General features: G+C 41.4%; 1 protein-coding gene across 1 annotated transcript in view; it reads right to left on the minus strand.

The window, feature by feature from the left end:
- Positions 1-16,983, minus strand: part of DAB1 (Dab, reelin signal transducer, homolog 1 (Drosophila)) — a gene marked incomplete at its 5' end in the record, with an annotated part of 30,351 nt that extends 13,368 nt beyond the window's left edge. Inside the window, 5 exons of the mRNA XM_010140730.1 lie at positions 7,693-7,752; positions 12,363-12,428; positions 13,764-13,802; positions 14,364-14,483; positions 16,852-16,983. Coding sequence (XP_010139032.1) covers positions 7,693-7,752; positions 12,363-12,428; positions 13,764-13,802; positions 14,364-14,483; positions 16,852-16,983 — 417 coding nt within the window. The remainder of the gene's footprint in view (positions 1-7,692; positions 7,753-12,362; positions 12,429-13,763; positions 13,803-14,363; positions 14,484-16,851) is intronic.
- Positions 16,984-17,609: the final 626 nt, after the last annotated feature.

A 17,609-nucleotide genomic window follows, 5' to 3' on the forward strand; every position in this document is an offset into this window, starting at 1 on the left:
GGAAAGAGCAAAGCATTTCAGCTGATACAGTTTTCATTTCAGCATGAGGAAGAGTGTCTGAATAGGAAAACTGGGACCAACGACAAGCTGCTGGCTGGCTCTGCGTCAGGGCCAGCCTCAGCCAGGTTTCCATCCAGTTATTGCCAGACACATTAATTGGCACCAAGGATGTTTCTGCCCTGAAGATCGATTTCTGAAAGAAATGCACCTTTTTTTTTTCCAGTGTGTAGCTCCACCAGTTGTCCCTGGGAAAATGGGAATGAGGACAGTGGTATAGGACATAAGAAGAGCCCAGATCGGGAAAGACGAGCTCTTTAATGGCAGGGGACTATGGCACCACCCGGGTGGCACAGTGCAGCCAGCCGTGGTGACACTTGATGGCTTCCTTTAACGGCAGATTGGAGAAACATGTGATGGCGAGAACCCAGACTTCCACATGGGAGCAAACCTCCATTTCTAGGCTGTGACAGCAGAGATAGCTTTGGCTGCTTGCAGGGAATAAACTTAACAATGAAAAGAAATCGGAAATAACCACAAACTGGCTACTTTAAAATACTTGCAAGGCACAGTTATACGGTCTATCTTTTCAAAATAACAGTGACTGGAGCTATAGCCAAGCTTGAGAAACAAGTTATTTCTATCTTCATGATTGAACACCATGACATTATTGTGTTTTCCAAACCTTATAATCTCCCGAGTTTCAGCAAGCAAAGAAACCAAGACCTGTGTATTTCTTCACTTAATAATGTAGGATGGCACTGAACGAATCTGTAAAGATTTACAAGCGCTTCTACCCAAACTGATGCAAAATGCGCACAGAACTGTATTCCCTTTACCTTGTAAATAAATACCACATTGTGCAACTGATATAATTTAATCCATAAAGCGATACGGACTAGGTAAAGCTACAAACTTCACTACTTAGAAGGCAGATGCTGTGCAAATAGATGCTTTGGAAAATTACTATGAGCTGCAGGGCTTCAATAAAATAAAAATGTAGTGAATCAATACAATGTGCACATGTCAACTTAATATATCAGCAGCCATCAGATAAAACCTGCATCAGTCATACAGCATAAAAGATAGAAAATTCACTATCTGTAACAGAACTTAACCCCAGAATCAATGAGCTAGACCTGCTAGCTCTCTTTTCTCCACTTTGAAAAAATACTGAAAGGGACTGACACTACCCCAGAAAACATGCAGGAATACAGGTAAGATTAGGAAATGGAATACACATGAAGCCATCACATGTGCGACCTAACAGGCTACATAAACTAAGGGGCGACTGAAATATTTATCAATTTATCATTTATTATTATCCCAAGTTCTGTATAAAAAGTAGAAATCTAAACTGCCACCCTAACACCCATGTCACATATATGCAACAAGAGAACTGTGTCACCAGGGCAAAATTTAGAGCTTTTGTTTGCTTCCTTGTTTCTTGCTGTCTGTACAATTCAGAGAGAGAGAATGATGAAAAACTGATTGAGGGCACTGCTGCTGGATTACAGCTTCCTAAAGGATTACACTAGGAAGTTAACTAAGTTCAATGCTTTGATGGCATGTAATCATTGTGCCGGAGGTGTAGGGTTTGGGATCATGATCAGGGAATGGTATTACAAACGCAGGAATGGAAAGCCTGCTAGCAGGACAATTCCTACGGATTAAGAAGAGCTCAAAATGTGGCCTCCTGTATCAATATGACAGACAAGAACAATTAAATCAGGACATCTCTAAAATGGTATTCCTACACTATTAAAACATGCTAGTTATAAAATTATGGATGGACTGAAACCAGAACTCTGCATGGGTCTATTTTCAATGTTCAGAAACTATCCAGATTACAAGTCATAATCTTAAACGGTCTATACATTAACAACGGATTAATTCTAACATATAATCCTCCAGATTTTGGAAAAACAAACTCTGAATTCGAGTTAACAGCTTTTTGAACGCTGTATGTACCTGGCATTGCCAGAACAATTTTTCAGATTCAGCTGAAATATCCCTAACTTTGAGCTCAGGTGCTAAAGCCTACATAAGCCATGTATATAACACACATGAAGAAACCTCATCACTTTATGTTACAGCTGCTATAATCTGGGAGGAGGACCTGCTTTCTGTGCCATTAAAACCTTTATTCAGGGGTAAACCACAAAATATCCCCAGAAAACATAGCTTAAAAAAAAATAAAAAAAGGAAAGAATGCTACCAAGTCAAACAAAAATACAGACAGGTTTAGTTCTTGCAGTGCTTGTTCAGGGAACTAATATCCCACTGAGCAGAGTAGCCACAAGTTGATGCTGTGAAGCATCCCTGACAGTGGCTAGTTCCTCTCCTTGGAAAAGAGAGATGGGGCTTTGAGCAAAGCCCCCAATCTGGCCTCTCACTTCAGCTGAACAGAGGCAGCTAGGGAAAATTCAGGTGTCTGAGTGGTTTTACTATCATCTGTTTATGCCAGTACTGAGTGAGGGTAAAAGGCTTTTATTCAGGGTTTTTACTTGCAGTTCAGGTATAAGCAGAAGCAGAAAGTATAAACCAGCGGAAGACGAGGCCAATGCATCTTGCTAAAAGGAAGGAAAAATTACCTTGAAAAACCTCAGTGACCTTTTACAACAGAAGTAATTAAATCACAGATAATGACAGACCTTGATTAGTAACACGCATAATTAACACCAAGTCCAAACAAAATAGCTGTGCCAGCTACCTGCCCAATGTTCCAAACCTGCCCGGTGGCATCCTGCCTCTCCTGCATCAGCCAGACCCTGCTGAGTGTGGGACTCTCCTGCAATGCCAGTAGCATCCCTCTAATCCTAGAGGAAGGAAAAAACCCCACATATACAAATATCTTAAGACACGACAGTGCAACGTGAGCAACATCACTGGAGATCACCTAGCAATGTCTGCCATGATTGCCTGGAGGATAACTCAAGGCAGGTGACGCAGGTCGCAGAGGGGATGGTACCTACACAGCAGACAGAAACAAACGGCTGATGTGTGGAGAGGCAGTTATAACAACGGCCTCGTACTACAGCACGATTCTCGCTGTTGAAGGTGTGTATGTGACAACAACATCTCACCTTCAGGGCTCAGATATTACCTTTGCCATGGTGCTAAACGTTTCCATTATAAGCCAGCGGGAGCAGCACCGTTAATACTGGTATTAAATCAGAAGGCAAGCTGAGAGGAGGAGCACCCGGAGCAGAGGTGTTTCCAGTGCTGCACAAAATCTCCTCCCAACAATCAGTGCAAGGTCTACACGACAGATACTGGTATGTATAACCACTTCTGTTTAAAGAAATAGCAAAGGCCCAGCAAAACACCAAAGAAACTCGGGCCATAGGACATGATCATAACAAACTGATGTCTTCAAATGCTGCAACGAGTAGCTGTGCCTGTTAAAAATGCACGTCCCACACCGCAATGTTAAACCACATACATGGGGTTTAATTGAGTGTAACCACGTTGGGGCATTGGAACACAGGCATCTCTTTCAGCAAACGTGAATAAAACCAGACAGCTTTGCCAGCACAGATGGTCAGAGACTGGGTCTGCGCACTCTCTTTCTTCTCATGTTTGAACATTCGATCCTGAAAGCCTGATGGTGGAGGCTGAAGTCAATGTCACCAGTCTGCAAGTAAAGGTGCTGATGCAAACTCAGGGAAAAGCCAGCTCCAAATCTCTTCTCCAGACCAAGCGTCATAGACAGAATTCAGTAGAGGATGGTGAGTACCTGAAAAGCTGCTCTGAACTATTTTATTGCCAGACATTTTGGTACGCATCCAGGCATTGTGAGCTGGTGGAGCCCAGAGCTGTCCACACTTTACAGATGACACCAGGCACACTTCAGAACACAAGACCTGATCAAATCTGACCTGCAAATAGCACTGTAAGCCCAGCCAGAATCAAACCCGAACTTTCCCGAAAGCAGCTTCCTAGTTCAGGCAGAAGGATTAGGTAACCCTTACAGCTTCTAGGCCAACACGTGCTCAGGTCCAGCCCAGCTTCATCTGCTCCTCCCATGCCTTGTACCTCAGGCAGCCAGATTACTCCCTGTCCATTCCGCGCAGAATTTTCCATGTAGCTGGTACGAGCCAAATGACTGCCTGCAGTCTAAGGCATCAGCTATAATGCTGTGAATCTTTATAAAGCAGTAAGATGAGTTGTTTGAAAGCCTTCCTAAAATTGTAAGCAGATAGTTCAGACATTTTAATGAGAAGATTTTATTGTGACATGACTGACAGTCTCCGTGAAGAGTATTTACAGTCTGACTCTTATTACTAAAAACACCATGACAGGTAGAACTTGATGTGGATGTGTAACGGGGAGACGATGGGAAATTATGACAAAAAGAGCTCATTAAACATTTCACTTTTTTAGAACCGTTTTCCCACAGAGAACTACAATTCCTAAGTGGAGTGTGTGCCACTTAACACAAAGCTTTTTGGGGTAAGCTTGCTTGCTTTGTCTGGCTTGATGCCTACTCTCCATGAATGGCAAATAGGAGAATTAGTGTAGGGGTGGAGCAGAGACAATAGGGATGAATACAAGAAGTGTGAGCTAATAGAAAGGAAGGGAGAGATACTGGAGGGAAACTGGATACCACGAAGAGCGTGTGTTCGGAGTTGAGCTGCAAGCCCAGCAGAGGAAATCTATAGGAGAGTAGGATTTGCTGGGAAGGGATGCAGCAGAGCTACAGGGAAATACAAGAATTACACTGAGTAAGCAATTTTTTTTCATCCCAGTGTTAGAGAAGTGACTTGGCAACCAGCCACCACTCATAATTGAGTTCAGTGTGTACATTCAGATTCTGAGACCCGAGACTCATTTTTTTTCTGCCTCATTTGCAATGTATTGACATTACTTGATATCAGAGATCATGAGGAGTCACACTGTAATGTACTTTGACACCCTCTGACAAATGGCCCCACACAATGGCACAGTATTGTGGAAGTACATGGGCTATCTCGCTGCATATACTATGTTGGATACTTCTGCTTCATGGTGCTACCACGAAGGTGTTTCATGGCCTTCAGCCACACAGGGATCTCGCACGCACAGAGAAATCTTTGCCCAGATGGTTCTTAGGAATCTGTAGCTTATCAAAAATCAGTATGAATTACACTTCCCAGTTTCAAAGCAGCCTTTGAAAAAGGGATTCAGGCTTTTGGTTTTTACATCGTGGTAGATCTCACCCCACCTAAGACTTAGAAGTTATCACACCTGCAGGTCATTTAAAGTTCCCCTGCAGCCATGGAAGAATGATGCCTAGATGAACGTTTATCTCCACCTGAGAGGGACATCTCACGCCGACACAAGGAATTTTTCTGTGAAGCAGCTATTTCTCTCCATTGGCTCCAGAAGTCAAGGGTGGAGGGCACCTAGAAGACTACTTCAATATTCCTTACTTTAATGCACAGAGACTAGAGTTAACTTGCCTGGGAACACACCAGAGGAGGACAATCCCAAGACAAAAACCCGATCTCTCTCCAAGGAACAAGGGCAGTTCATTTTGAAGTCAAGCAAAACTTGCTGCATTTTTATTAAGTGTCATATTTATTGCCTGGAGAGAGAATTCATGGTGCCTGAAACCTATCAGGAGCTACAAAAAGTTTCTCACTTTATTCATCTCTTCTGAAATTACTGAAAGCAAGGTTTCCTAATAAAGCAAGTGTCCTTACACGTTTAAACCAGGTAGATGAGCTGGATTATTTGCCCTCAGCTTGTATTTTAGAGGTTTATGTAATAATGACAGCTATAAATTGAAAAAAAAAATTATGGCAAATGTCTCAATGACAGAGAACCTCGCATGTAGACGGGTGAGCAATAAATCAGATGGTCAGTGGAATATTAAATTGCTAATTTTAAGAGCTATTGCTGCCTTTTTTTTTTCTTTTAATACACACTAATATAAAAAGGTGAAACAAAATCTCAGCTGCTTATTTCTACTGCTTCTCTTTCTTCACTTTTTCATCACAAAGTACAGACTTGTTTGGAGAAAAAGCTCTAATCGCTTTCAGTTTAACCATGAAATAGCAAAAAAGAATTAAGTTTGCAACCAGCTTCATAGAGATGACAGATTAAACGTATTTGATGATTACAGAGTAGGTGTCATATGCCCTGTATCTCACAGTCATGCTCTTTACCAGGGCAGGCTAAAGTGTCTGCAGACATGATTGCATGGGTACTCTGCACCCACAGCCATACTGCAACGACCTGAATTACAGACTGTACCCTGAGTGAATCTGAGACAGCGCTGAAGGAATAATAAAAACAAAAGTCACAGGAAATGTACAGGGGAAAAATTGTAACACTGAACTATACGAGAAATGAGTAAAAAATCTACAGCTACTCCGTACCCACAAATACCTTGATTAGTTATGCAACGTGAGTTATTTTACTGGATTTTCCCAGCCAACACAATGATGCCTCCCTCCCCTTAGTGGCTTACCATGAAATATTTACGGCAAGTTTTGTTTGTTTGTGCAAACCACAAAAGTATCATGATTCAGGCCCCAATCCAGCCACTCTCCAGGATTTATCTTTTTTATTCGACACCTTGGTCTCCATGCTCAGCTCAAGCTGTGCAAGTTACCACATCCTCCTGTGAAAGGAGTCTCTATCTTCAATACAGGCATTTCCCCTATGCTTACAGTAGACTGAAATTCCTGACCTGTCCCTTTGTTTCTCTGCATTCTCACACAAATGCTCAGAAATATTAATTTTCTGTGTAACCAATGCAATTGAAAAATTTCCCAAGGTATTTATAGCACAGATTTATACTAACCAGTATAACTCACCTATTGCGAGGAAAACGTGGGCTGAATACAGCCTGCAAAAACCAGGAAAGCAGTGCAATACAAACAGGAAAACTCTCAACCTCCACTCTTCTCAGACCTTGCCTCCTTGCTGTCCTACTCAAGGTGTAAGGAGCACAATATATAAACCAAGGCTCTGACAGAGCACACATGGGAGCAGACACAAGCCACGGTCATGCAGAGTGATAAGCCTTGTTAACTAGTGCTGTACAGGAACCCTTCTCATCCAGGCAGCAGCAGTTCATGTATTAAGGTGAAGAATCACCGAATCACAGAATGCTTTGGGTTGGAAGGGCCCTTCAAAGCTCATCCAGTCCACCCCCCCTGCAGAGAGCAGGGACATCTGCACCCAGAGCAGGGTGCTCAGAGCCCCAAGGGCCAACCTGACCTGGAATAGTTCCAGGGATGAGGCTTCTACCACCTCTCCAGGCAACCCAGACCAGTGTCTCAACACACTTATTGTAAAAAGTTTCTTTCTTATATCCAGCCTGAATGTCCCTCTATTAGTTCAAAACCATCACCCCTTGTCCTCTCACAACAGGCCTTGCTAAAAAGACTGTCCCCATCCTTCACTGAGAAGGCTCACTGTCGACTCTTAACCACAACTAATACATTTATAAATGGTGACTTTCATAAGAATGAGTTAGAAAAGACAGAAAGGAGATTTATGTAATGAATGAGATGAATATAAGAGATTTTACAATCCTGGTTACTCTGAATGAAGCCAATCAACCCATAACACATCACTGAAAAAATTCTCATCATGAGGAGTGTGCCAGATGTTCCAACAATAATGAAAGGATTACATACAAAATGAGAGAAGCTAAGAAACACAACTTCTTTATGGCATATAAATAGGGAAGATACTTACACTTACAGGTTGACTTTTTGGCACATCATAAACACCTTCCTTCTTTTGGCTGGTAGGAACCTGCAACAGCAAATGAAAACCGAGGTCATTACCCAAGCAGGTTTGATGAAAAATTGAAATCAGCAAGTGATATTTATGTACATTTAATACTAATGGAATCAAGGATGGTTCCCTTTTCTTCCAAGGAGTATCATTAATGGAGAAGATACTGAAGAAATAAAACATCTATCTGAATTTCTTAAATCCTAAAGCTCAGCAGAGTTCTGGAAAAAAAGATTTTCATTCCTAGTTAATTCTGGTTGCATTAAGTCCAGGCACACTTGGATTTCCTTCCTATTTAAATGGTTGGTTTTTTTCATTTTACGAGCGGGTTAGAAGATGCACATGGAAGTCATGATCAGGTCAGTATGTCATCTTCCTCCATGGCAGAGATCAGAGTAGAGCTACTGATCTGAGGGAAAAAGTTGTTTAGCCTATGGCATTAGATTTCTTCCTTCCAATTAATTTAATAATCTAAGTCAAATAAAGTCATAGCATGTGATGCAGTGATGGGCCTTGCGGCTGCTCTAAGCAATGTTTGGTTAAAATGCTACAATTTTACTAAGGAATGACTGGCCTCACAGATTCTGACACAGTCAAGGAGCTGAAGTCAACAGCCTTGCAAGGACAGGGGATGACACACTTAAAAAACTTTAGGCCAGTCTTCAGTTGAGTGAACAGTCGTGATTTACACCTTGGGTAATTATAACCTGCTCATGCAAATTCAGTTGCTTTGTAATACTGGGCTTTGCTTGCTGCAGTTTACACATTTGTAATTTGTGATTATACTTCTTTTCCTTCTTAGAAGCACTGAACATCTATTGTAAATGAGACAAGCAAAAAGAACAGTAAGCCATGTTCTAAATTGGGATGAGTAAGTATAAGAGTGCTACTTTTCCAATGAAGAAGGCGATTCAGCATAAGAAGGTTACATTTCAGATGTTAATGAAACCTCACAGGTCATTAGGAGAAATAATACTGAAGATATGACAAAATTATTACCTTTCTGTTTTCTAAGACAAGAAATACCTTGGAGTTGTGATATTAGAGTAGGGCTGGTGTATGGGAAGCTGGAGCAATGTTACTTGTTCATTGAAATATGCTATCATTTCTTATTTTGTGTAATGTACAAAACCTCTCCCTACTGTTCAAACATTCTCTTGCCCATTTTTAAACATCAAAGTCCTCATGGGAAATGGTGCATCTTTAACTTGGTGCACATTGTCAAGAGCATGATGACAGAACCTTTGCAGAAACTGAACGAGCTTTTGAAAAGATTCTTCTATTCCTGTCCCAGGAATGACTTGCTTGCCTTAGTTTTTCTTAAAGTACTGGTCACTTCCACTAAAACCATCTATCACATTAGATAAGTGGAAATAGTGAGAGTGGAACAATTCAACTGCAAAAATAACAGAAATAACAGTCTGTTAAAGAGAGAGAGCTTTAAGTCACAGTGTAAGAGCAGAAACCAAGACTGGTCTATTTACTAAGCCGCTGGCAAGCTTAGTCTTCATAAAAAGAGGGCAGATGTGCTAAGATAAAGTATTTATAAACTATCATCAGGCTGTGTTTTTCTCCTCTCTGCAATGTTCCCCCTCCGTTCTCCTATTCCTCCTTCCAACTCTTCCATTAAGTCCCCTCAATTTGCACACTCCTATCCACAGCTTAGTGTGGAATGCCCATTTGCCTGCACTACCAAGCCCCTTTTTTTAACTGCACCTTATGTTACACTAGAGAAAGGGCCCTGACTTCTACTATCAGGACAGAGAAACTTTTCTGAAAGACGTTTTTCTCTACCGACTCGATGCCACCTGTCTTCTTGTTGTCTTTACTCACCATGTATCATCACGCTTTTTTGCATCGCTGCTTAGACTTAAATCTGTAGGGGATTTCTCCTGGTTTTGATTAGCAAAGAGGTAGCAGCACTATTGCTGCTGACAGCTCTGTCTCTGTGACAGGCTCTGAACCATGTTGATGCATCCTACTAGCCACACAGGCACTGCAGCTCAGATTGACTGCTTCTCCTGGAGCAGAGCTTGCCCCTCCACAGAGACCAGCGCTGCTACATACACCACACAAAACAACCTAACAAAATCCCATCCCGCATCACTAAAACAACAGGCAGGACAAGAGATGCTATTAAGAAACCTGACATGAGGTGAGAGGATTGGTACGTGCTCAGCAATCAAGTCCTTGCCTAACTAACACATTAGAGCAACTTACATAGACACTGTTAAAAGAGCAGACAGATACTGACAATCTGTGGGGTAATGTACTGAAGAAAGGTGACAGACAGAGAGAGAGTGCTTAAAGAGAAAACTGTGATCTCTACCATGCTAAAACCAAACAGTAATTGTCACTTTTGGCACATATCTTCCACCTCTAGTTACCCACCGAGTAGGAACCTCCACCAAGGGAGATGTGAATTCTCTGCATACCAGCTCTTGGTTGAAAAACCAGAGTAGTACCAGATGAAACATCTAGCAAGGCTGAAGCAAGGATGCATGAGGCTACTGAGCATATGCATGTTTACCAAAGTGTCGTCTGGGGAAGGCTTTGTAGTAAATAATAGAAGCTGGCACCAATTTGCATAAAACCAAAAAAAACCCCAAACCAAAAAAACCCTACTCCAAACACCAACACCCCCCCTCCCCAAACCAACCAAACCCCAAACCAAAACCAAACAGGAAAAAAAAAGAGAAGAGAACCTTTTCTAATTACATTTTTAATAACAGCCTGGATGGTTTTGAGATCATCTCAAGAAAGAGAAACAATTTCGCCAGTGATCTAAGTGTAGGATCTAAGCTGTGGGAACCCAGATCTATAGCAAGACAAGAGCTTGCCAAGTCCATGGGAACGAGGAAGGTCGTGGTGCTGGGGAATTCTACAGTAGTGATACTTCAGCATCTGTCAGTTCCAGGAGATAACAGAAAAAGAATCCTAGCTCCCTCATCTCAGTGTTCGCTGTATTCAAGGTTCTGCCTGTAGTAAACACAGAAAAGGACGCTGCTAGGTTGTATGTACTGGTGTGGTATATGAATCACAGCTATTTTCTATGCACCACTGTGGCAGGAAACGCTTCATCACCTCCAGATACTGTCAAATGAAGCCTTGAGCGATTCTCTGGTGACTTCCAGGACAGTAAGAGCAGTACCTGGAGATGAGGCAAGACCTCACTATCTGCTTATCATCTTCTATTTCCATTTAAGTAAAAGAAACTGCAATAGAGGCCTCCTGTCCTTTAGGTCATTCCTCAGACACAGTTCTTCCTACCCACCAAAGTTTGCTTGAAGATATCCCAACACTGCGAGCGATGACCCCTTTTGCTTGCTTCCACTGGTACCTCTCTAAAATGTCACTAAAACTTCCGGACTTTGATAAGCAACAATCAAGAATTTTTTTGTCTGACTGTAGTTGTCCTGGGATTTTTATTTCTAGTGTACAACTGACAGCTACCCTAGTAATTTTTTAACAAATTGTTTCCTGAAAATAGTCAAACTTTCAATGCGCTGCAGTTCAACATTTTCAACCTTAGGCATACCATGAGAGCTCTGCACATTTTGGTCTAGAGATGCAGAAAGACCCATACTCTAGTGGTGGGGGTGCTGGAAAATCAACAGAGACTGGCTAAATGAATCTCTTCTTATTGATCCTGTGATGAGGTCTTCAATTTGGTTATTTTCTAATGTTTAATGTGCATTTCCCTTTCCCACTTTGCTTCTTTCTATTTTGGCTTACAGCTACCCCACCCTTTCATTTTTTATATTATTTTTCTACCTTTTCTTATTACTTAAAAAAAAAAAACCCTCTCCCTTTTTTTTGTTCTCTCCTTGCTCTTGTCTACCCTCAAAAAGCTTCTCCTATTAGCAGATCAAGCTCTGGTACAGCTAGATGAAATGCTTAATCACTGCTTGAATCTCCTTCTGCGCCACACTAAACGATTTCCTCAAATCACCGTTTTCTTATAGCATACAGAGATTCCTGTCTATCTTCATATTTGCCTCTAGTATGTGATACAAAATGAATTACATTATATTTTAATAAACCCCGGACTGATCCCTGGAGCATCCACTGGATGACAAAAGATTATTTTATATTGCTTTCAACGCAATTTTTTGTCCGTGTGAAGAATACAAGCTTCGGCTCTAACATAACATATGCACCCTGAAAATATCTTTCCCAGTCGCGGGGATATCCACTGAGAGCTCTTAAGTTTTGCTCATTTATTTCCTCGATTAGCCAGAAAGAAGAGCAGTGCCATCGCCTTCTCAGAATTGCTTGCAACACCCGCCCTCCGTGAGATTTCAGTATCTGTTTCTTGGAATATGTGTTAAAAGTCTCAAAAAAATTAACAGAAAAAAAAGAGAATCTACTATTTATCATCTTACATGGTGCACTCAGAAGTTTAAGACCTTCATATATTGACAAGGTTAATAAAATTTGCAGAAGCTGAAATGACAAACAACAGAAAAACCACACCGAGAGTGGGCAGATTATTCACGTCACCAGAATGAAATGCCAGACATTTTTGTGATGAATGAAAACTAATAAAAGTGAACTCTATGTGAAATGTACTTCACTAAACGCTCGCAATCGTTGCAATGAAAACACCGAAGTTAGCGATTTTATACCTGATAAATGTTTTCTTCCGTTTCAGGCTCACGCATTGGCTCGTGTCCAGCCTCAAACACAATGTACTATTACACCAGCCGCCAGAGAGGAAAGTCAAAGATGAAACAGAAGGGAAAAAGGCGATTTGGAATTCCACGTAAAAACACAGGCAGGCATTAAAGAAACAAGTTCAAAGTATAGGCTGGCAGCAGGACAACCGGCTTGTGGGAGAGCGCAGAGTAAGGTTGTTTCATGTTTCATAAACCGGCGATGAATAGACCTAAATCTCCTCTAATGATCATTAGAGCAACTTCCTAATTCTTTCTCACTAGGGAGACCGCCTGTGGCCCAATATTAATTTTCTGAAGTCAACGTGAATTTTGCCTCTTTTACATAATGGCAATTACTTCCACATATATTTATTAACTACGAATAAAAATGCTAAATCCAAACCGGGTGAATAGGCTGGTGCTCACGGAATGGGACACACGGCAAAGGCTGTCACCACACTTTCCATTTTCAGGTCGCTGCTTTATTGTGAGGAGCAGAAAGTAAAACTCCTGACATTATAAAAGCTGAATACTCATTTAGGGCATTCTAATTCTTATCATCTTTCTTGGTGCACCTTGGGCACTGTTCAGCATCCCTAATGGTTGAATCAGTTTCTTGCAGCGTGCCTCCCACTGACTTGCCTAAGCGGAAGAACACAAAATCTCCAGGACAAAAAAAAAAAGTAAACTATCACATATTTTGTCTCAGCACAAAAACATGAGAATGAAATTACATCTTTGTCTTCTTCACACTCGGGGGGGTAGTGGACATGAATATATTGACATATTTCTGATAATCATCTTTGCTCCCAGACATTTTGCTTGGATGGAACAAGATTTAAATTTCAGATCTATTATTAAATCACAGCCCAAACGCCAGCAAGGGAATGTGATAGAACATCAATTCCACTGCTGTTTCTTTTACAAATATTCACCCTCTGAATTAAATTCTTGCCCCACAGAAGACAAAAACAAAATGTCAATTCATTACTATCAGAACAAGATGCCACTTTCCTTATTCTCAAAGTAACTTCCTATTCAGTTAGATTTTGTATTCAAAAAAGATGACAAATCTCATTTTGAAACTTAAAATGTGGCTTGTGAGTCCAGATTTTAGGAAATATTTACAACATATTTGATCTGATATTTCTATATTCCAATTGAAATATTCTATTCTCTACAGATATAGTGTGCTGTTACTCACAATTTCTTCTCTAAATATTCTACTTTCTGTAAAAACCTTAGGTCTTCTGAGAAACTTCTATCTCAGTAAATTTCCAGAACAACCTGTTAAAGGTTCAGACTGTGTTTGAAGAAAACATCTATCTAGTCATTTCTGAAACTCCAAGGCCATACAGCTTCAGAAATTACCTGGTATACAGGATCTTCTACATCTTCTTCCAAAATTGTCTACAGCAAAGTAAGAGGACAGGCAGTAAAAGCAAAGAACATAAAACAGTAGAGATAAAAAGAACTGTATTCAGAAATTAAAGGACAGCAAAGAAATAAGCAAAATGGGCAGGTAAGTAAATAGTTTTCTTTCTTTAGTATACAGATAAAGTCACGTTATTGTACAAAGTAACTTTATTCAAGTTTCATCTGAGTTTGATTTGATTCAAATACACACGTTCGGAATTGAATCTCTCCTAAAGTACCAGACACTGTTAAAAACCTGACTGACACCACACTGACCTTCATTAGAGCTTTCCTTCTGAATTACAAGGAAGTGAATATATCATTTCCAGTTGCTAAACATGTTCATCACCCCAAGTGAGAGCTTTCATCACTCTTTAATCCTACTTCTGAGCTCACGATGGCTGCTAGGTTCTTATCTGTCCGGCTGAAGCTAGCACCATTCAAACCCACTGCTGTTACAAAACGCTGAGGATTCTCGGGGCCTCTGTGGGAGCAGCTTTGGGGGATACTTCAAACCATACTGTTCTCAGCAGTAGGCTAAGCTTATGCGTGTACCTGGTATACTGCTTGCTCACACTGTTTGTCCTTTTGTGCCTTTTTTTCCATTTCTTCCCTTTGTTTCAGTTCATAGATGAGCTGAAACAGGTCTCGCAAGTCCAGAATTACAGGTTCAGCCTATGGAAGCAAAAAAAGGGAGGGAAGTTTCTATATGGGAAAACACAAACCTCTTACCCCATCCTGCTGATAGAGTAGTTATAGCATCTCCACCTTGGAGAGAACTTCAAACAGAATTAATTTCTACCTTAGCATCCAGGCTTGGGTTAATTTCTATTGAACTAACTATACTTGCAAATTAATGATAATTACAATTATGCTTATAAAAGACATTATGAATATAAAAGACATGTATGAATATAAAGGCATATTTATTAGTGGTTTCTCATACAATGCAATTATATGCAAGGTAGCTATTTCTTATCTATCAAGTTCTGCTTAAATGAGCATAAAAATATAACCAGATTTCTCTGTATCCAGTCTGGTTTAAAGACAGACAATAACTACATTGTGAAAAATCAGACATTAGGAAATACCCTCCCTCTTCCCAAACTGGTTTCATTAATTTGCTATTTAAGAATATCTAAGCAGACACTTGTGATAAACTTGTACAAACACAACGGGACGGGTCATTATCATAGGTGGCCCGATATGCAGACCTGACCCACTTAGGGAAGTCTGTTCCCTCCCCAGGGCCTGGGTTAGGGATGTAGTGAGAAAACTTCCTACCGTGGTACAGAGGGTACAAGAGGATCCAGAAAACAACAGACCTGTCAATCTGACCTCCATGCTGGGGAAGGTTATGGAACAGATTATCTTGAGAGACATCTAGTGCCACATACAGGACAACCAGGAGATCAAGCCCGGTCAGCATGGGTTTATGAAAGGCAAATAGGTCCTGCTTGACCAACCTGATCTCCTTCTGTGACAAGGTGACCCACTTAGAGGATGAGGGAAGGGCTGTGGCTGTTGTGTACCTAGACTTTAGTAAAGCTTTTGACACTGTTTCCTGGAGCATTCTCTTGGAGAAAGTGGCTGCTCATGGCTTGGATAAAAAACTGGCTGGATGGTCTGGCCCAGAGAGTGGTGATAAATGCAGTTCAATCCAGCTGGTGGCTGATCACGAGTGGTGACCCCAGGACTCAGTGTCAGGTCCTGTTCTCTTTAACATCTTTATCAATGACCTGGACAAGGGGATCGAGGGCCCTCTCAGTAAGTTTGCAGATGACACCAAGTTGGGCAGGTGTGTTGATCTGCTTGAGGATAGGAAGGATCTACAGAGGGATCTGGATGGGGTGGATCGATGAGCCAAGGCCAACAACGTTAAAGGTTTGAGGAAAAGTGTGGGCGTGACCCCCCGGCCGGTCCGGGAAGCAGCCCTGTAAGCCTGCTGTCAGTCAGCAGCAGGAGGTGTGTTGTTTAGGAGGAGACAGAGAGGTTGTGTCAATGGGTGACTGGAAAGCCAGCTCATCTCTGGGCAGGACAGTGAACTTGAAACCGATCCAGCCATAGTACGTAAGATAACTCAGAAACTATAAATAGATCTGATAGGGAAGAAGCTGCACAGTTAGCACTTAGAATTTGTAGTGTGTAGGGGCTGCAGCAGTCTGCTGCAGTTGTATCTTAATGAAGGCCTTGTGTACACATAAACTATTGTTGCATCGTCCGGCCTGAATATTTGCAACTTATGATTTACCCCTATAGAAAAGCAGCTGGAAACTGCCTGGAAGAAAAGGACCTGGGGGTGCTGGTTGACAGCGGCTGAATATGAGCTAGCAGTGTGCCCAGGTGGCCAAGAAGGCCAACAGCATCCTGGCTGATATCAGAAATAGTGTGGCCAGCAGGAGGCGTGAAGTGATTGTCCCCCTGTACTTGGCAGTAGGGAGGCTGCATCTCAAATGCTGTGTTCAGCTGGGTCCCTCACTAGAAGAAGGACATTTAGGTGCTAGAGTGTGTCCAGGGAAGGGCAACGAAGCTGGTGATGGGTCTGGAGCACAAGTCCTGTAAGGAGTGGCTGAGGGAACTGGGAGTGTTTAGCCTGGAGAAAAGGAGGCTCTGGCATGACCTCATCACACTCTACAACTACCTGAAAGGAGGTAACAAGTGATAGGGCAAGAAAAAATGGCCTCAAGTTGAGCCAGGGGAGATTTAGGTTGGATATTAGGAAAAACTTATTTACAGAGAGGGTCTTAAAGGCCCTGGAACAGGGTGCCCAGGGCAGTGGTGGAATTCCCATCCCTGGAAGTGTTTAAAAAGCGTGTCAATGTGGTGCTGAGGGACATGGTTTAGTGGTGACTTGATGGTGCTGGGTTAATGGTTGAACTCGATGATCTTAAAGGTCTCTTCCAAACAAAACAATTTTGTGTGTGATTCCGTGAAGTCTAGCACAACAATGAACAATACAAGATTGGCCTCTTGAACAGCCTCTTATGAACAAGGTTTTTCTATTAGGTTACATTGTAGAAAATGACAGTGATTTGATACTTACTGCCTGGGCTGTTTTTATTGCCACAAATCTATGATTTCCCTCCTTTCCACATACATATCCAAATGCTCGATGGTCTGTGATATCCTTTGCGATGTATGAAATTTCATGAACTGCATGGTGGTGCTGTAGTAGCTATTAAAAAAAAAACCAAAACACAGTAAGAAATCTCCATCAAAATGTTACACATTTACCACGTTTCCACATGTTTCCACACATGCTACCACAAAAGTGATACGATCTCTCTTTCATCAATGCTTTACCTGGATGTCAATACGGAATTAAAAGAAGCAAACATATCCTGCTATCAAAATCAATTAATGTCTGAACTCTCTAAGCCTGTTCAAGAACCTATTTCAAAATCTAGCCAAATTTGTCTTGTGTTAATAATTTCACTAAAAGCTTCAGTTGAAGAATTTTTCTTGGTTCTTCTGGTGAGATATAATTCAACAGAAAATATCATGTTACCTAGTTACTACCTACAGACCATCCTAGGTACAGAACCTATATTTGTAGGTATATAAAAGAAGCTATGTGTAGCTTCACACAGGGCAACTCTGAGGACAGACTGGTCTGCAGGGGATGCAGGGCTAGAGCTGAGATATCCAACCTCCGCAAGAATCAGACTGCTTTACTTCTGGCATCAGCCAGCACGTGATATTTCATTTTAAGCAGTAACAGAACTCCAAAACCTTATTTTCCCCCCAAAATTGGGAAATGAAAGAGAAGAAAATAATGGAAATTAAATGATTCAACTTGAA

This window comes from Buceros rhinoceros, unplaced genomic scaffold (genome assembly GCF_000710305.1).
Source record: "Buceros rhinoceros silvestris isolate BGI_N320 unplaced genomic scaffold, ASM71030v1 scaffold6270, whole genome shotgun sequence".
NCBI lineage: Eukaryota > Metazoa > Chordata > Aves > Bucerotiformes > Bucerotidae > Buceros > Buceros rhinoceros.